Below are 20941 nucleotides of genomic sequence, written 5' to 3' on the forward strand. Positions count from 1 at the left end.
TAATGTCTGCCTGGCTGTGGGTAAAGTGAATGGCTGTCCCTTGTTGTGGTGACAGGCCACTGCCCACCATCAAAACTCCTGTTGCATGCAGTGAATGAGGGTAATTATTGTTTCCAGGCTGTGGCAATGCTGAGTCCAAACACTTTTTAGATACCATTGTAATTTCCTCATATGCAGTCTTGCATACGGAATTAGCAGAATGTAGGATGCCATGAAGCCCAAAGCCTGCAGAATTTTTCTTGCAGATAACTGGGTCTTTTTTGCCAACATTTTGAAATAAGTAGTCAGTTGTCTTTGTTTGTCTGGCGTGAGATAAGCCATCTGGGCAGTTGTATTTAAGCTTGCACCCAGGAATATTATCTCTTGTGAGGGTACCAGTTTTGATTTCTTTTCGTTTACTGTATACTCTAGGCATGTTAGTAATCTTTTTACAAACGCCAGATGCTGTAGTAGAATGTCCTTGTTCTCTGCATGAATAAGGCAGTCGTCCAAGTAAGGATATATTTGTATTCATCTTTGTCTGCAAAATGCAATTACTGGAGCCACAAGCATTTTGTGAAGACCCTGAGTGCAGTAGATAAGCCAAAGGGCAGTGCAGAGAATTGGTAGTGCATTGAGCCAGCTATTAATCTGAGGTATCTTCTGCATGATTGCCTGATTGGGACATGCAGGTATGCCTCTTTTAGGTCTAAAGTCACAAGCCAAGCTGTCTTCTTGCCCAGCATGGGCAGAAGTTGCTGCAGAGTCAACATTTTGAATTTTGGAATATCCAGATATGTGTTTAGAATAAATAGGTGCAGTATTGGTCTCCAGGCTTTGTCCTTTCTGGGCACCAAGAAAAGTCTTGAGTAAAATCCTTGTCCCTGCTCTTGCTGTGGTACTTGCTGAATGGCCCTCATGTCCATGAGGGATGAAACTTGCTTTTGTGCCTCTGCCCATTGATATTTTGGCAGGTCTGGCATACCGTTTGCCCTTGGCAGGGTGTGAAAGTGGAACCTGTAGCCTTGTGACACTATATCCAAGACCCATTTGTCCTGGGTGATTATGTGCCAATTTTGTGAAAAAAAGTGCTAGTTTTCCCCCTAAAGGAGCTGCCAGAAGATAAGTGCTTGGAGCTGGCAGGGGGAAGTCATTGGGACCGTTTCCTGTATGGCTGTGATTTATCTTCTCTGCTTTTGGAGGTAGAAGCACCCCATTGTTTAGACCTGTATGAGCCTTGGGGCTGGGATCTGCCTCTAGGGCATCTGCATCTGCCTCTTTGTGGTCTGTCTGACACTGGAAAGGACCAATTCTTTGTAGGCCAGTGTCTGCTAAATCTGGGAGGCTGTAACTGTAAGAAATCCTTGACTGTTTGCATAGATTTAGCTTTGTCCTCCATTTTCTTCAACACCTCTTCTGCTTTAACACCAAACAAGGTATCATGCTGTAAAGGAGCATCTAATAATTTTGCTTTAACATGATCAGGCAGATTCTGTTCCTTTAACCAAGCATGCCTCCTAATGACAGAACCTGTAACAGCAGCCCTGCAGGAGGCCTCCAGAGAATCAAAACCACATTGCAAAGTATGCTTTCCCACTTGTTCAGCTGCATGCAATAAATCCTGCATTTCTTTGTTTTCTGCACATTCAGAAATTGCCAACATTTTCTGTTTAAACAGTGACATAATACATTGCTGATATAAGCATATGAAACTGACAATTTAAAGCCCTTATAGCCAAGGTAGCAGAAGTGTAAATCTTTTTCCCCCATCTGTCCAGTGCCCTAGAATCCCTGTCAGAGGGGGTAGGGCTTTTTTCAGTGGAAGCCTTGACCCCTTTGGGACCCTGAGAAATAATTTCTGGGTCAGCAGCAGGGTTTTTAAAAAGAAATTTAAGTGAATCAGGAACCCTGTAGTATCTGCCTAGCTTAACAGGAGCTAGAGGCAGAGAGTCAGGAGTGAGACTGGACTCTGAAAATACATCTACAATGTCTAACACAGGTGGAATAGCAAGGGGTCTGTGCTGAGGTAGTAAAAGGAAGTCGCTGAGCCTTTTCTTAGATTCTGAATAATCTTGGCTCTCCCAGTGGAAGTGCTCCCTCATGGTATGCAGGGTTTCCCCAAAAGAATAATCCTCAGGAGCAGAGGCTGAAGGGATAGATTCTTCAGCATCAGAATCCTCATAGGGAGGAAGAGAGAGTGCTCCTGTTCAGAAGAGGAATCAGAAGAAATGGAAACCTGATCTGAAGATTCATATTCTGTCTCTTGCCTAGGCCTCTTATCAGAAGGGGGATGGGAACCCCTGATCAAAGTAATTAGGTCTTCGGCCATTTTGAGCATTTGTTTTTTAGGCATGGAGGCCTGTCCATGGGGCTGTTGTACTTGTTTCTTTGTCTTTAGAGGTGCTTTAGTCTTTGAAGCTGAAGTCGTTTTAACATACAACTGTGTAGGCCTGAAAACACCCTCAGAAACCGATGCCTGCTCAGCGGCTCTGGACCCATCTGAGGGAATAGTTTCCGAGGTTCCAATACCTTGAGTTTCCAGTGGCCTAGTCGGCTCCACGTGGGAGTTGGTAGCGGCCTGCGGCTCTGAAGTAGCAGGCATCAGGGGCAGCGAAAGCACCTCACTGAGAACTGGCGACTGGCTTAGAAGAAGCCTCGTCGTCAGTTTTGGACCTCGGATGCCTGTCCTTTTCTTTTTCTTTGTGTTTCTTGTGAATTGCGGTAGTCAGATGGCTATCCAATGACACTGTGTAATTAAATCTTCGGCCAAAGTAGTGAAATGCAAAATCGTACCGACGCTTAATAGTGCGTTGGTTAAATCTAGCACAAAACCGACAATTAGCAACGTCGTGATCAGGGCCTAGGCAAAGAATGCAATAAGAATGGAAGCCCTTATGAGGTATTTGCTTCCCACAACAAATACAATTATTAACTTTTTCTGACATCGGTCTGGAACAAGAAAAAAGTTTCCCCAATGGGGTACTTAGCTTTAAATGAAGACTTTGGATCTGAAATTCGAACAAGAAAATCTGAGGAGTCGGCCGACCGGCACTTGTGAACTGCTTTTGCTTCGGGCACCTCGCGGCAAGAAAGACTGAAGAAAATGGCGTCGGCTGCATCTTTTATACCCCTGGCGCACTGACGTCAGGGAAGAGGCGACAGCAACCGACGCCGGAACAAGACTTTGGAATTCAGGCAGACTGTGGGTAGCCTGCTAGCAGGATAACCCTATCGTAATGACTGCAACAGTGACAAACGATGAACATCTAAATCATGCAGATCCCTCAGCTAACCTACCAAAGCAGTTACGTAGGTAAAAACACATTTATATTAAAGACAGGAAACAACCGAAAATAAAAGGCAGAAAACTGAAAAAAAAAAAAACAATTCAGAAACTTCAGGCAACACACACACAAAGATGTACTGGACATTTGCAAAGAATTCAAATTTCAGTTATGTAAACACTGAACATTTACGATTACCTTCCTCTGTAGACAAACTTCATAGGTTCCACTGCCAGTGCTGTGGCAACAACGTCATCAGCATTGTACCTTCTCCCGCTCACAGCCATCAAACCATCCATCTTCCCCACCACGAACACCAAGTTATCCTGTAAAAAAGAGAGACTGGATACTGTGGTTTTAGCAATAGAAACAGTTTGTAGTAGTAGCATTTTCTGCATTAATGCAACAATACTGCTCCAGTAAGTTCAGAGTAACACAAGCACTGTCAAAGACGAAGCACATTATTCTGAAGTTATTTGTATTCCTGAAGAATGCATATATAGCTTAATAAGGAATTCAAACATTCTGAAGTACACAGTCCCTGTCAATCCCATTCAAACTTGTACTGCAAGACAAAATGGCAAGTTCCATTTGGTAGACATTGCCCTTCTATGCTGTTCTAAATGTGCTACTTTTTCTACATATTCTCTCCCTAAAATACCTAAAGGTGACTTCCAGCGCATACTTAAAATGGTTTCTGTTTGTTTACATATGCTCGACAAGACCACAAAAGTGCATCATTCACCAAGAGAGCAAAGTTAGTCGAGTGAACGTTGCCTCACTTACAACTTCATAAACCACTTCAATTCTGGTACTTAAAGCAATAGGGATTCTGTTTCACCACCACCAGGTGCCTGAACATATATCAAGCAGAAGGGCACCACACCTCTAAAGGTGCAAATCAAAGGCAACAAAGTTGAAGACCTGGATCTGAAACCCATCAACTTCTAGAAGCATACAAGGCTGTGCTGTGAAAAATATATTTTCTTGTGTTTGTGGGCAAATTCTAAATCAAGGGAACATGGGCCTATAGCATGAAAAGTGTCAACTCACCAACAGCTACATAATTTGTGTGTGGCAACGTAGAAAAAGTGCTCAGAGTTTAATATTCAAGACCCAAGCAGTAAAACACTAAAGTCATCAAAATACACTACCCACAATAAACTTCTTACTTAAAAACTGAATGACATGTCACTGGCTCTTAAATCAAAAACAGAAAAAATCTAACTAGGTTGATCCTATAGTGAAGGCCTAAATGAGGGTAAACTCCAATACAGTTTAAAACCCACAATACATCAAGAAAACACACAACCTCAACAATCAAAATTCAACACAGAAACACACCACATGCAGTGAAAGAATTTAAAGCAAACATTCAGCGCACCATGCTAGAATGGAGGAGGAGTATTTGACATGGCATTAAATGTACATCAGCATAGCTATAAAGAACTATTACATAATGGTATGAGGAAACATAAATTCAGACATGGGAGGTAAGAGAGACAGATGAATAGACAGAGGCCATGGAACGAGTTAAGGACAATAACCACTGCAGGATATTCACAACCAATCACTGTGAACTATACAGGTCACTGAGTGCTAATAGGATTAATACTGTATGTTACACCAACCGGAAAAAGACAACAGTATAAATACAGGAAAATAAAGCACAGGGATTGCAAATTAAGAGATATGGAAATAAGTAGGTCAGTAAATAAAGAAAAATAGTTTTGCTACTTCTACAATATTTTTGCCCAAATGTCTGATGACCATAACCATCCAGAGGAGCCATCAAATGTTTATTTATTTATTTAACATTTGTTGACCGGGAATGTCCGACTAGGTTCCACAGAGCCTGTTTTCAGCGGAGGCCCGGGGAGAAACGCTCCAGATGCATGTCTTTTCATGTGCATTTTCCCTCTTCTGCTGCCCCTTTTCATTTGGGGCAAATATGCAATGAGGACATTTAAACAGCAGAACAAGCTTCCTGCAAAAACATGAGGGGCTCAAAACACCCTGCAAACACTTGTAAATAAGGGTTACCCACCAGACAGTGGCTTGATAGACAAAGCCCACCCAGAGAAAACCGAAGGAGTGCCACCTATATTCCCAAGGACTGTAGAGTATGCATCCTCCTCTGCCCCCCCCCTTCCTCTAAGGAAGACGCACCCACTCTCCCCAGACAACTCCATTAAGCAACTAAGCTGCTAAATGAACATGGGTTAACATGAACATGGGCTGTAATCAAGGGGTTTATCTGATCTCTCCGGCGATAACTGTTAGAAAAAATTTGCAAAAATCCGACAGTTGGAACAGGGAAAGAGAGTAAGGACAGCAGTCCAGGGAAAATCACATGTGAATATACCTCTCTACATACAGAAAGTACAATGTAAATAAAGTATTCAATGGCTACAAAACAACACAATCAGATTGTAAGCATATTTGTTAATTTACAAATGTATTTGATAATTTATCGCCCAAGCCCACAATAACTCCATTTGGGAATATGTAATTTAAACAACCTTCATGAGGTTGGCATAATGGTTGAAGTGTTGACCTTACAAACACAAGGTGCAGTGTTTGATTCTCTCATGGGATAATTGGCTACCCTTAAAATGGCCCACGAGGGCAGTTAGCCAAGTACTAATCTATGAACCTGAGTCAAGGTGGGAGGTTGGTATAATGGTTAGGGTGTTTACTATACAGACAAAAGATGCAGGGTTTGAGTCTCACATGGGTTAACTGACTAGGATTACACAGCCTATAAAGGCAGTTAGCCTGGTACTAATTCATGAACCTATCTATGAACCTGAAAGTATGTTTATATGACCTTTCTACGAGATACAAAAAGTAAAGTAAAGTTCATCACCATAGCTGTTATGAATTGCAGATATATGGCCAACCTCTGAACTACACAACCTGGAAAATGCATCATTTCCGTTACTGTGGAAACAGCAGTGGTATTTAGGAAAACAGGTAATAAGAGCAAGTTTATAGCAAACTGTGACAACATACGGTTTCTGTTTTACCCAATGTAGTTTGTGAGTATTACCACAATGACAAATGCTGCTTAAATGGCCAAAGGTAAAAACACAAGTGATCGCAATTATGTTTGCTTGATCATGCTTTAAAACAAAGTTTATGCAGTATACAGAGACAAACACTAAAAATAGGGAAGGGGGGCTTAAAATAATGCAAGCCATATGTACTATAACCTGTGCCCGTCAACAACGAATATATTAGTACTGGGGAAAGAACACTGTTAGAATAAAAACCTATAAATATGCATTTATTCTGACAATAAGTATAAAATACACAAATGCAGAAATGTGTAGCAGCTGTAAATCAAATTAATCCCATCTTCCAGAGTGATAAAAACAGCTTCTGACTAAAGAAAAAATCTGTGTTTAACAACCTAGTGACTTGCTGAGTCTGTTTTTGTAACATAATGTAATTCTTGTGTAATACGACATTACCATGGTGTAGTATGAACATTCTGACAAAAACTGTGCCCTTAAATAATCACAATTTATATATTAGCCTTGTAAGAAAGAATAGGACCAAGTCAAACAGACCTACCAAACGGTCAACACATTTTAATAAACCGCACTTACTAGCTACAGAAATCAACATAATGAAAATGTAGATGGCATGCAAGCTGGACAGTTGCCCAGTTACTGATGTAGAACAAGCTGATGCCTCGGAATAACTTGTAAAACAGCACCATGTTTATTAATAAGTAACAGGGTTAGCGCCACAGTTACAGGGCATAGCAATGTATGGGCTGATTCACAAGGGATGGATAGAGGGAGAGAAAGGAGTGCAGTAGAAGTCGCACATTACAACAGCTCTGCTTAGTACTACTACAAACTATGCCGATTCCAGTAATGTACCCAGTGGTTTCCTCAGAGGATTAACAAAAATCTAACCAAAACTCTCCATCCTGCTAACAAAACTATGAACACTTTTCTGATCCCTGGTGTTGGACTCTAGTGATATCGACACACAAAGGGGGAGGAGGAGTATGCATGTCCCACTCATACAACCTTAGACCCTTCGGCTGTTCCAGAATGTATGTATTTATTTTATTACTTATTATATGTTGATTGGGTTAGCTAGCCTCTTTTCAGGGGAGGCCTGAGTTGGTATTTACTCTACTAGGGAAATAGGTCTAGGGCATCAGGAAAAGTACAGTTGTATAAGATCTTGTAACAGTAGATGTCCTACATACTGCTGTTGCAGTATTCCTTACTATAGAGATATCCTGCCAAGGACAGCCGTACCTCCTATCAGCAGATCAAAGCTTGGGCCCTTCCATGCAACATATGTCAGGCACATGTCCTATGCTTGAATGTGTGAGGTACATAAATGATTATGAAACAAAGCCATCACAGCATAATCTGCCCCAAAAGAAAAGGAGCAGCAGAAAAGGCAAAAATACCTTTGTACACGCAAATCTAAAAAAGGAAGAATAAACTTCACAAAGGGGAGAAAGGAGGGGGGGCCGGATGGCTGGAATGTGCAACAATGATGAGCAGGACATCTGCTGTTATGTTGAGGTTTTTACACAACTGTACTATGCCCTTTCTTAATCACGGTTTCAGTATTCCTTAAAAGTTTCAGTATTCCTTAAAATTGGGAGAGCACTAAAACTACAGAAAAGATTGGGAGGAGGAACTGAAGCCCTTCAAAGCACCATGGAGAATGTACCTAGCAAAATCACTCTAACCTTAGAAAACACATCCAACTGAGCTTTTAATAAAAGTATGTACATAAGACCAAGTAGCAACTTGTAGACTGGATCTTGTATAGAGACCTCTAAAAAAGTCCAAAAGGGCCAACCACTCTAGTAGAATGAGCCCAAACAGGAGAAAGCTGCTTCCCATGAGAGGAATAGAAGGAAATGTCTTCAGATACAAAGAAGAAATAGTTTGCTTGGAAACTGCCAAGCCCAATGTCTTATCTTGAACAGAAACAAAGCTGCACAGATTTCCTAATATCCTCAGTCATATCTAGGTAGTATCTGAGCTGTCTATGCAAGTCTAAATAATGAAGAATCTTCTCACTTTTATTTTGAGGTGGGGGAGAGGAAAGATGAATAACCTAATTCAAAGAGAAATCATTGATTACTTTAGGAATACATGTAGGGTTAGTTAAGTGATACACTGTCCCTGTGAAAAGTGAAAAATGAAAAAGGAGGAAAGGCCATAAGAGTCTGAAGTTAAGAGACTCTTTCTGTTGAAGTCACAGTCATCAACAGCACAGGTTTCCAGGTATACAACTTTAAAGAGGAAGAGGCTGGCAGTTAAAAAGGTGGCTGTGATAACTTTTCCAGAGCACAGTTCAGGTCCCACAGAGCAGGAATGAGTTTTCTTGGAAGCCTAATACGAAGGACACCCTTTTGAAAATGTAAGAACTCAAATACAGAAGAAAGTGGTGGATCAAAGAGCATACCTGCAGAGATGGCTGACAAATGAGCTTTAACAGAAAAATATGCCAAACCAGAACTAAGCAACTCACACAGACATGATAGAACAGTAGGAATTCCCACAGAAAGTGTGTCCTGTTTATTGTGGCACCAGACAGAAAATATGAAGCATTTACACAATAATTTCAAGTAGTAGGTTTTCTTGCCTCCTGTAAAACCTGAAATACATCCTTGGAAAAGTGATGCCGGAAAGAAATCCAAAATATCACCCACAGTGTAAACTGCAAGGTGAGAAGATGAGGGTGAAAGAGTGACCACTGTGCTCTGTGATAAAGTCCATTCTGTGGGGTAACTTGTGATGACTGCCCCTGACCAGGTGAAAGAGAAGGGGAAAATGGTGATGTCTGGGCCAAAAGGGAGTCAGCAACTAGATTTTGGGTCTAACATAATATTGTGAAGGAACTTCAGCAACAGGGTAAGAAGGAGAAATGCATACAGAAATATCCCTCTTCGATCGAGAGATGGCATCCAGTTTCCAAGCCAGAGGAACTGGTACATGGGAACAGAACTTCCCAAGTTGTCTGTTCTGAGGGGAGGCAAAGAGATCTAATTTGAGTAGTATCCCCCTGCTGAACGTCATCCAAGACCACCTCTCTGTGCAACATCCACTTATGAGGATCTGCTCAAAGTATCTGCTACCACATACCTGTCCGAGGGAATATAGACTGCCTGAAGAATCAACTGATTTTGGATGGAAAGTCCCATGCTGTCAGGGCTAGTCAACAAAGGTGGTAAGACCATCAGTCCTTGCTTGTTAATGTAATGCATAGCTGCAAGTTCTGTCTATAAACACTCTGAGGGACCCTGGAGACCAGATGTAATGCAGAGACTGAAGAGCCAAAATCAAGGTCTTCAACTCTTTGACACTGATGTGTTTGGTTACCTCCTGAGGAGACCAATCCCCCTGGACCTTGATGTTGTTGAAACAAGCCACCCAGGCTAGGGCTGAAGCTTCTGTATAGATACTGAGTGAAGAGGGTAGCAGAAATCAAAGGCCTGGATTCAGGGATATTTTGTGGGTCCACCAATGAAATTCCTTCATTAGTCAAGCAAGAGAGGACTACTGAAGTCCACTGGATGGCAATGTTAAAGACAAACTGCCTTCAGATACCACTGGAATTTCCTCATATGGAGTCTGGCAAATGGGATCACAGGGATAGTAGATGCCATGAACTGAAGAGCTCTCAAAAGGTCTCTGGAATGGGAAGAAGGAACTAAAAGAAAGTTGTTAAAGAGAGAACCTTGGCTGGAGGGAAAAATGCTGTCACAGTAAGTCTGAATTCTGCAACCTAAGAAAATCCAATCCTGAGAAGGCTTCAGAATTGACTTTTTTTTACATTTAGAGTGAAGCCTATAATGTAAAGCAGATGCTTTCTGAACTCCAAGTCCTTCAGGTGAGCCTGTGGAGAAGGGGTTTGAATGAGGTGGTCATAAAGTCTGCAAAAGACTATGACAGAAGCTAAACTCTTAGTAAATACTCTCCGGGCCAAATGAAAACCAAATGCCAATGCAGAGAACTGATAACATGAGGAAAATATAAAGAAATGCAAACAATTCCTGAAAAAGAGGATAAATTGGGATATAAAGATAAGGATCCTTCAAATCTAAAAAAAAAACAATAGTTGTGTAAAATGTTACCATAACCATAGACATCTTTCTCTTCCATGTTGCAGTATTCTAGTTGTGGGATTTCCTGCCCTCAGGCGTCTCGTACACTGGTTCCTATACAAAAGCTTCAGCTTGGCTGTTGCAGGGACATAGAAAGCCATAAACCAGGGGCCTTAAATGTGACGTCTGCACGCACAATCCTCAGAACTTGAAGACCAGCAGGTAGAGAAGAAGGCCCAGCAGGAGGAATGCCAGTGGGGGCAGGTGTGTGACCTTGGTGTCCTTCAGTATCATAGATAGGTCCAGGTCTTAGGTGGGACTAAAGGTGAAAGAATTGGAGGTAATGGTGGGTGGGAGGGAATACTGCAACATGGAAGAGGAGGACATCTATGGTTATGGTAAGATTTTACACAACTCTTCTATGTCCTTCTATTCCTATGTTGCAGTATTCTAGTCGTGGGAGAGTACCACAGCTTAGATGGATGAGAGGGTGATGGATGCTGAAGAGGATTCTACAAAGCCCTGTAGGATTGCCCTGGCGAATCCTGCCCATGCTCTGAAAACTTGATCAAGTTTGTAATGTTTGGTGAAAGTGTGGATAGTGAACCATGTGGCTGCTTCCATAATGGATGCCGTGTCCAGACCTTTTATGAAAACCTTGGAAGCGGCCACAGCCCCAGTGGAATGGGCCTTTACTCCCACTGGGTTTTTTTTTTCCCATGGTGGGAGTAAGAGAGACAGATAGTGTTCCTGATCCAGCATGTGATGGTTTGTTTGGAGACTGCCTTGCCCAGGGCTCTGGGGTGAAAGGAGACAGAGCTGCTTATTTCCTAATGGTTTTGGTTTTGTCCAGGTAGAATCTTAGTTGCCTGTGCACATCTAAGGAGTGCAGTATTCTCTCCCCTTCATTAGTGGAGGAGGGAAAGAAAGTGGGTAAGTGGATAGGGGTTCCTATTACACGATCAAAAATCCCTTTAGGCGAATACGAAGATGTTGAACTATATTGCACGAAGTACGTAAACCCCAAACTTTCAAAACCGCAAATTTCAAGATGTCAATTTGTTTTGGTTGGCCCGTCTGCGGTATAGCTCTGTAAGGTAAGTGTGCGATAGATAGGACTTTAGTGTTGTGGAAGGTGGTGTAGGGAGGGCACACCATTAAGGCCTACAGCTATGACACCCTTGTGGCTTAAGTCACAGCTACTAATAGGACAGTTTTCCATGTACACATCTGTAGGGAAGAAGTCCCAGCTAGTTCGAAAGGGTGTTGGGTTCGTTTTTCCAGAATGTAGTTAAGGTCCCAGGGCGGAGGGATAGGTTTCTTTGGTGGTCTTGTGTGTAAGACCCCTTTAAGGAAGAGCTTTACATCGAGACTGGCTAGCAAGGGGGGATCAAGGGGCAAGCAGGCTGATATAGCAGAAAGGTGTATTTTCACTGAAGAGTAGGAAAGTCCGCTTTTAATCAATTGACACACAAGTGAGAACAAGGGGGGCATCCACAGAGCAAGGGTCCTCTCCCTTGTCCAGACATCACTTTGTAAATCTTTCCCACTTAGCTAGGTAAGAATTCTGGTGGTAGGTTTCCTGGCCTCCCTAAGGACTGAAAGCACGTCCTCAGAGTAGTGGTGTCTGAAAGGAATCAAAAGTTTATCACCCACAGTGTCAGGGATAACATCTGCAAGTGTGGGTGGAGGAGAGTTCCTTTGTCTTGTGTCAGAGGTCCACCTTGTAGGGTAACTTGTAGTGATTGCTCTTGGCTAGACTGAGAAGTAGGGGGGGAACCAGTGCTGCCTTGGCCAGTAGGGAGTCACTAAAGATTTTTGGTTTGTCCTCCTGGATTTTCAGGAGGACTTTCTGAATCAATGGGAGGGGGGGGGGGAGGCATAAAGAAACTTCCCCTCCCAAGAGATGTTGAAAGCATCCACTCTCTATGCTAGAGAGGGAGTAGGTCTTTGTGCAGAAGGTCTTCAGCTGCCTGCTCTAGGGAGAGGCAAACAGGTCTATTTGTGGAGTACCCCACCGGTGGACTGTGTCTAGGAAGACCCCCCCCCCTCTGTCCAGCATCCATTTGTGCTGTCGAGAGGAACTCCTGCTTAGGAGACCTGCTTGCTTGTTGTCCTGCGAGGGGATGTAGGTCACCTGCAGGACCAAGTTGTGGCGAAGGATTAGGTTCCATATCAGCAGTGTCAGCCTGCACAGCTGGTAGGCCTTTGTTCCTCCCTGTTTGCTGAGGTCCCACATGACAGTGGTATTGTCAGTCACCATCAGGAGCACCCCGGTACAAGAAGGGGAATAAAGGTCTTTAGAGCTAGGAAGACTGCTGTCATTGCCCTGACACTGATGTGCTTGGACTGTGGAGAAGGGTGCTACTTTTCTTGGACTCTGTAGGATGCCAGTGCTGCTCCCCAACCTGAATTTGAGGCATCTGTATGCATTGTTTGGGTTGGGGTGGGGGGTTGCATTGGGTGTCCCAGGTTTAGTTGGACTTGCTGGATCCACCAGCTGATTTCTGTCGTTTGACAGGGAAGAAGGAGAACAACCCGTTCTAAGTGATCTAGGTGTTGGGACCAAATGTTTTTGAGGTGCCACTGTAGCTTGCGCATGTGCATTCTGGCCAGTGGTAGCATGGGCATGATTGCTGCCATTAAGCCCAGGAGATGAAGAAATTGGCTTGCTGTCACCTTCTGGGAGTGAAGGATTTCCTGGAAGTGGGAAGTCAGGGATATAGCCTTGTCCTGGGGGAGAAAGACCTTCATTTTGTCCGTTCTGATTCTGCAGCCTAGAAAAATCTTGTCCTGACCTAGGGTTCAAGGAGGACTTTGGGAGGTTGATGGTAAACCCTAGATTTTGCAGAAGGGACATGGTGAAGTGCAGATGCCTTGAGAGGGCATCTTTGGACTCTGCTAGCATTAAGATGTCATCCAGATATGGGTAAATCTGGATTCCCTGAGTTCTGCAGAAGGCAATGGCTGAGGCTAGGCACTTTGGTTTATCCACTGCCCAGCGAGTCTTTACAAAGGGCAAGGCAGTAAATTGGAAATGAGAGGAAAGTCCAGAGAAATGCAGGAATTCTCTGTGGGAAGGCCCGACAGGAATGTATAAGTAGGCTTCTTTTAGGTTCAGGGTGGCCATAAAGGCCTTGGCTGGGATAAGAGGCAACAGACTGGGGAGTGACAGCATCTTGGAGGAGGATACCTAAAGGTCTAGATTTAGAAAGGAGAGATCCAAGATGGGTCTCCAGGGGCCATCTTTTTTGGGGACCAGGAAGAGGAGGGAATAGAATCCCTTTCCTTCCTGTCCTGTTGGGACAGGTTCTATGGTGCCCAGCTTTAGTAGGTCTGACAAAACCTGTGGTAGGAGATAAATTTTTTTTTTCGGTGAAAAGGGATACCTTTCTTGTGTGTTTTTTCTTTCCGGGATAGGAATTACCCTTTTTGGATAATGGATAGGACCCATTGGTCTGTGGTGATGAACTGCTAGAGGGGGAGACAGTGGGGAAGGTATGCAGAGTGCGGTAGGTGTGCAAGGCAGTCACGCATTATTGGGACCTCCTCTATCCTGAAAGGGTTGTCTGGGCTGAGGAGGTGGTGCAGTAGGTCTGGACGTGGGTAGGTCTTCTTGCCCCTCTTCTAGATTTGGAAGAGGAAGGAGCTGTCTGAGGAGGGTAATGCCTTACAAAAGTGGTTTTTGCAGGGTAGTTCCTGTAATACTTGGGAATGGGGACACCAGCAGAGGTTTGATGTCCTGTAATTCTTTACTTTTTTCCTGCAGATTCTTGAAGAGGTCTGCAGATAGTTTCCCAAAAAGGAAATTGTGATCCAGGGGGGCATCCAAGATTTTGTACTTGAAGTCTTCAGGTAGATTCTGTAGTCTCAGCCAGGAGCATCTCCTGAGATTAGAAGCAGATGCTGCAGAGTGGGCAGATGCTTCTGCAGCATCGCAGCTGCATCTAATAGAGTGCCTGGCTACTTGCTGAGCCAAAGGCATTTTGGAGGCAATGTCAGTCTTAATGGGACTGTCACGAATACAAGCCAGCATGGAGGAGGCTTGAGACACTAAGTCTAGAGCATACTTAGTCATGTGGGTCTGATAATTTATGGTTCTGAAAGCCAAAGTGGAGGATGTGCATACCTTCTTCCCCATCCTATCCATATATTTGCTATCTTTATCTGTGGGTAGGAGAGAGGCGGAAGGCAGCAGTCTAGACTGTTTATCAAGAGTGGTGGCAACAACAGCTGGGTCCAACAAGGAGGGGGGGGGGGGTTAACTAGGAATTTTTGCTCTTCCGGCACTTTATAGAAGCAGTCAGGGTGGCTTAGGGGCCAGAGGCTGGGAGTCTAGGGCCTTAAAAGCCAATTTAAAGGCATCCAATTAAGTAGGTAACACCAGACGGGCAGCTGAAGGGGAGGGTGATTCCACTTGAAGCAGATCAAAGTACCTCTTTTGGGTGTTGGCCATTTGGGAAGTATCCCATTTGAAGCAATCTTTCATCTTGGTGATGGTCTCACCAAAGGTAATATCCTCAGGGGGAGAATCCCCTTCCACAGATTCCTCATCAGGACAATAATACTCCTGGGGAGAAGCAATCTGAGATGTATATGAAACAGAGTCCTCTAAGGAAGAGAAGGAAGAATCATGCTCTTCCTCCCTAACTTGAGAGGTCATGGGTGGGAGGGAAGATGCAGATGCAGGTCTAGGGCTCAGCAACGGCAGAGTAGTGGGGGCTGAGGCTGAAGGCCTAAGGGCCATAAAGATCTGCATGAGAGAGAAGTAAAAGCCTGCCAAATCTGGTATGGCTTCTGGGGAGGAGGAGATATGCTTGTTTTTTTTTGTTTCTTTTTGGCCAGGGTGGAGGTAGGAACTGACCTGGTGTCAGGTTTTGAAGTCAACATTTCCAAAGTCTGGATCCTGGTTGGAGGTACCACAGAAACTGGTTCCAACTCAACATCAACCGTAGTCGGTGTCTGAGCAAGATCCGAGTCTGTGCTGGTCATCGGCTGTGCAACGGCTTTCACAAAGGAAGTCGTTGAAGTCGACGGATCTGCTGAGCGGTCAACTCCTAGATCTACAGTTGGCAGGGCGTTGGGAAGCGGAGCAGCAGGTAAGGAAGGCCTAGGAATCTTGGCCTTCTTTCGTGGAGGTTCGGATGCGGCCTCCGATGCAGGATCCATTCTAAGGGCTAGCTGTTTAAGGCGCTGGTTTTCTAGGTAGAGGTTTAAAGCGACCAGACGGCTGGGTAGGGTCTTCTGCACAAATGATTGACAAATTGAGCAGGCTGGATGGTTGTGTTCCTGGCCCAAGCAAAAAACACACCTATCATGGGAGTCTTTATGGGTTATCTGGCGCCCATACTGGCACTTTCCCTTTTTACCTGACCTCAGTTAAAGGCTACAACAACCAAGCCTAAGCAATAATAGGTAAAACAAGAAAAAATAGAAACCCAATGGGTTACTTAGCTTTATTGATGCGACGTCCGTGAAGGAGCAATCGTACTATGCTTAGATGGCCTGCGGCTGAAAAATTCTGAGGATTGTGCGTGCAGACGTCACATTTAAGGCCCCTGGTTTATGGCCCTACGTCCCACGCATTCTGCAACAGCCAAGCTAAAGCTTTTGTATAGGAGCCGATGTACGAGTCACCTGAGGGCAGTAAATCCCCACAACTAGAATACTGCAACATAGGAATAGAAGGACATCAGAGGTAATCCAGAAAGCTTGAGGCAGATCTGATATACCACCTATGACTCAGGGGGTGAGAGCACTAAAAAAAAAAAAAAAAAGTGCAAAGGATTAGTCTAGACAAAAAACACTTCAGCTAGCAGATCTAGGAGACTCTCTCTCTGACACCATCCCTGTGGGAGGAATAAAGATGCCCTGTAGCTTATTCAGTTAAGTAGGTAGTTGGACAAATGTTCTTGTTCTAACACATTACATTCAGTTATTTAAAGGTAGTTACAGACAATGGTGGGAGAGTCCAGGAGAGCTGACTGGAGAAAAATCTGGGAAATGGAAGAACTAGGAGCAAAGGCCAAAACCTTATTTGAATATTCGTGAAAGACCTGTGAGAGTTTACCATCTCAGCAGCGTGTGGAACCTTACTCTTAATGAAGAGGTTTTTATTTTTAACAAAACATATCATGAGCTACCACAGAAATACATTTCAGAAAACACTTTCACCTGAGCTTTAAGTGGTCCATCTAATACAGAGGTTTACACTTAGATCATTGAAAATGCAAGCTTTTATGAAGCTATCACCACACTTTATTGGCCTGGTTTGTATCATATGTACTGAGAGAGACTGTGCCTGCCTTGGTGGAGCTCATATTCCTTGAAATAAATTATGAAAGCTTTATTACAGAACCTTTTCCTGTCTGACTTGCCCTTAATGACTATCACATGTTAATACGAGATGCTGTGCCCACTTTTTATGGGGCTTATATCTGCTGTAATACACTGTGAAGACTAATTATCTCATTTGGCAGAAAGGTCTACAGTGCTTGCTTATATAAGAAGCCCATTTACATGATTAATGTGACCAATCCCCATTCTTCTTCACTGATGAGGACAGACATTTTTATATGCAGGGGGAGGTAGTCACTTAGAGGTACAGTAGGTGACCTTTGAACACTACATGCATCCAGAGAAACAGCTTACAGTGGAAACAAGTCACAGTGATCATTTTTACAGATCTCATGGATGTGCACAAGTAGGAAGAAACGCAAGTAAAATTTGAAGCAGCGGAACCTTTTGTATAGGTGTTTTTGAGCCCATGGAATAAAAATCGACCAAGTGGTGAACTGCAGACTGTGCAAAACCTTTAATAAAAATAAGTATCTCAGTTCTTCAAATCTAGGGAGACCAGAAAAGCTTGAAGTAGAAGCACTGGAAACAGGGTCTCAAGTGTTAACATTTTGAAAGTGTGAACTACAGAGAAGTGTTGAGAAAAGAAAGATCAAAGTTAAGCCTACAAGTACCTTCCTTCCTGGGATCTTGAAACATCCTGAAATAAAAACCTTTGACCCTCTTGCAAGGAGGAATTGGCTGAATAGTGCCTTGACAGGGAAGAACTTGAAGCAGCAGAGGAAAATGAGGCAAATCGCAAAGGTTGAGGGATACCTGAAGTGCGTGTGTGTGTGGGGGGGGGGGGGGGGGCAGGGACTTCCACAATATTCTGTAACCATTTTCTATTATAGATAGAACCCACTTGTCTGTTGTAATCTGTTGACAAATACGAAAGCATAGATAAGAAGAATCTGACAGAGGCGAAGAGGATAATAGTTACAGAGAGGCTGGTTAATCAGGAAAAAGGATTTCTGCCACCTAAACTCATGAACTGTTTTCTCTATGAATCCCCTTTTGGAAGGATGTTGATCTTTTAAGGTTGTCTTTGATGCCTATGAACAACAGGATCTGGTTTTGAGGGGTAGTTCCTCTAGTACTTGGGAACAAGGGAAAGGAAAATCTTTTTTAAGTCCTGCAATATCTTGTCCTAATCCTGTAATACTTTAAAGGGGTCAGCAGCTGCAGAACCAAACAAATTATGTGTGTCCAGAGGAGAATTCAACAGCTTAGTTCTGATATCCACAGAAAGGGACTGAAGCCCAAGCCGGCAGCACCTATAAATTACTGACCCTGATGCAGCGGCCATAAGAGAGGCATCAGAAAATCATGGCTACACTTACAATCAATGCCTAGCTACCTGGGAAGCAGACGTAATGAAAGAGCTTACGACTTACTGCATGAATCAGGAACATCAGCTAAAACATCCCCCCATTTAGAAAGGAAAGAGCACATACCTTGTCATGCATGTGATAACTGAAAGCACCAAATGTTAAAGTAGCAGAGGAAGACATTTTTTTCAGACAGCAAGACCTTATGAGAAGAGAGGAGCTTAGTAGCCCTGTCAGTACAGATGGGGAAATGATAATGACATTTCTGATGATCAGGAAACCTTCTAAAACCTAGCTATTTTTTAGGAGCAGGAGGTAGAGACTCTGGATTCTAAGAAGCTGACCTACAGGCTTCCAGAACTGCAGGAACTATTGAAGGCTTAGGGGTGTCCATCTGAAAAAAAATCATATTGCTTCTGAACCTCAACATTTTGAGAGCTTTCTTACTTAAAATGTTGCATCACTTTAAGGATAGTATCTCCACAGGAAAGTTCCTCCACTTGGAATCAGAGAAATAGAATCTTCTTCATCAGAGCCAGGGTTAGATATTAGATAACTGAACTTTCAAAAGTTCGACTGTCATATTGTCGACACCATATAATCAAACTTTTAAAAGTTCAAATATCTAATAAAAAAAATAAACTACACAAATAATCTACCTGAACGTTTTAAGCAGGGGGGCAAGCCCCCCTGCACCACCCCCGCTCTTTAAATATAACACCTCAGAGATCGCACTACAGTGCAGAAAAGGGAAATCTTCCCATTCCGCGCTGTACAGAGATCTCCGTTAAAACATTCGAACTTTCAAAAATTCGATCATATGGTGTCGACCATGACACCCAAACTTTTGAAAGTTCGATTATCTAACATAGATACAGAGCCAACAACTAAAAAAGAATGGATATAGGAGGAATAAGCTAGAGTCCTCTCCAGAATTTGATTCTTCTTCCTATGAAGAATCCCTATCCCTTTTCAAAGGAGTGGAAGTGGAAAGAACCCCAGCAGTACAAGGGACTGAAAAACTGAACTCAGAAGGCTTCAAAACACCCAAGTGAAATCTTGCCATTCTTTCTGGAAACCTTTACCAATAACAGACATGCCTAGTTTTCTACTTCTTTTTAACTGGGCTGTCCACCCATGCAAACCTCATAAAATCTAAACCTTGATGCAACACCTCTAAGACTAAAACAGGGTTCAGTTTTATGCAATATCCATCACTCAGGAGATCACGTTAACAAGGCACAGAAGCTTCACCAATCAGAAAGTGCCACCGTTGATCAAATGCACAATCAGGACAACAAGAAATGACAGGTAATGCCAAATTTAATATAGACAACTCATAATACTACATACCTGTTACTAGGAAACGGATCTTTTATTCATTGACTTCTGTCTGGTTTAAATATAAAACCAACTCATGATCTATGACAAATCATTAAATCAAAGTAAAACTACATCAACATACAGCATAAATCACCATTTTGTAAGCAAACACGCACCTGGCAAGGTAAGTAGCATTAAGAGACCACTAGGGCATCCAGGGGTGAAGAGGCTTTGCAATGCATATGAACACTCTAGTATTCTTCTGTTCCCTGATGTAGGCTATACTTACAAAAAAAGTCCGTCCCTAGCTGAGTCTGGCAAACTCCTACAACAGCAGTGCCACTTGTGGGGATGACAAGTAAGTGCAGCTCCATGAACATGGACTCAGAGGAGCATGTGCCCGTTAGAGAGGGCACTGCACTTTACTTGGCACCAGAGGCATGTGAAAGTCCAGGTCTACTCCTGGTTGAGTGCAATGCACACTGTACTTCACTTCTGGGTAAAACAGGAGGGCATCTCCTTATCCTCACCCGGTGACGGTTGCAATTCCTGGTTTTCAGCTTCCCCGTCACATGTTCTTTAATGTCAAACAAAAGGAAAAGCACATAGGCTCAGGGAATAAGTTCTAGATCGTCAGAGCAGTTGAAATTACAGATATATTACAAAAGGAACCTGTTGAAGGCCACATCATTGAAAACTTCAGAATCTACAAAAGAGGAAAAGTTGCATTGAAAATTGCACAATTGAAAGATACATTCACTGAAAATTAACTCATGCAGAAAGTTTAAAAATTAAAACCTCCAATACAGGACAAAACATGCTGTAACCTATCCCCAAAGCAAAACACTACCACCAGTCCTAACGTTAAGGATTAGCATTTGTCTGGCTCTCAACATCCCTTACTTTATAAGCAATATTACTCCCCTCCCAGCATCAGCAGCAGAAGACACCAGGAAAGGAGTGTCACAGAATTCTACCATCATACTTCATACTACAGCATGTCCACCCCCTCCACGCACATCTTGGCTAGGAATTGCAAAGCAATATCTGCTTTGAGCTTCAAAGATAATGCAGACTTCAACAGACTCAAGATTTCTGGCCAGACTGTGTGCAGTCTTGAATGGACTTGCTTTTCCACTGCCTTAGCTTGTGGAGTGCACTTCCTGGACTTTTCCACTGCCTTAGCTTGTGGAGTAAACTTCCTGGACTTTTTCCTAAAGGATGTCCCCTTCAGATAGATAAAACTAACAGCCTTTCCCAGAGATGGTGAGTCAACAATGGCTGCTTTATACCAGCTCACTCTCTCATCCGGCTCTTCTAGTGTGCAGGTCATTAAATTAAACCAATCATTCTGGACCACAGTCTGAGTTCTCTCTCTGTGACATGGCCCATGCCTTAAAGTAAATGACCTGAGCAAACAGCAGACCAGATAATTTCTTACAAACACTTATTTCCCTATGCAATCTAGAAAAGCCCTTGCATTAGAGACAAATCACAGTCTGTACATAGCTATATGTAAGTTTCTTTTTTTGTGCTAGTGGTGGCCTGAAGATGGTACACTTCCTCTGTTTTCATGAATACTTGATTTATTT

At 43.1% G+C, this 20941-nt stretch overlaps 1 protein-coding gene across 1 annotated transcript in view; it reads right to left on the reverse strand.

Annotated features, from left to right (window-relative positions):
- LOC122793692 (disco-interacting protein 2 homolog A-like) overlaps positions 1-20941 on the reverse strand; it is a 2141448-nt gene that overhangs the window by 494870 nt on the left and 1625637 nt on the right. The window contains exon 20 of the mRNA XM_044061912.1: positions 3462-3589. Within this exon, the coding sequence (XP_043917847.1) occupies positions 3462-3589 (128 nt within the window). The remainder of the gene's footprint in view (positions 1-3461; positions 3590-20941) is intronic.

Source organism: Protopterus annectens, chromosome 2.part0, assembly GCF_019279795.1.
Source record: "Protopterus annectens isolate FY-2018-M chromosome 2.part0, PAN1.0, whole genome shotgun sequence".
In the NCBI taxonomy this organism is placed as follows: domain Eukaryota; kingdom Metazoa; phylum Chordata; order Ceratodontiformes; family Protopteridae; genus Protopterus; species Protopterus annectens.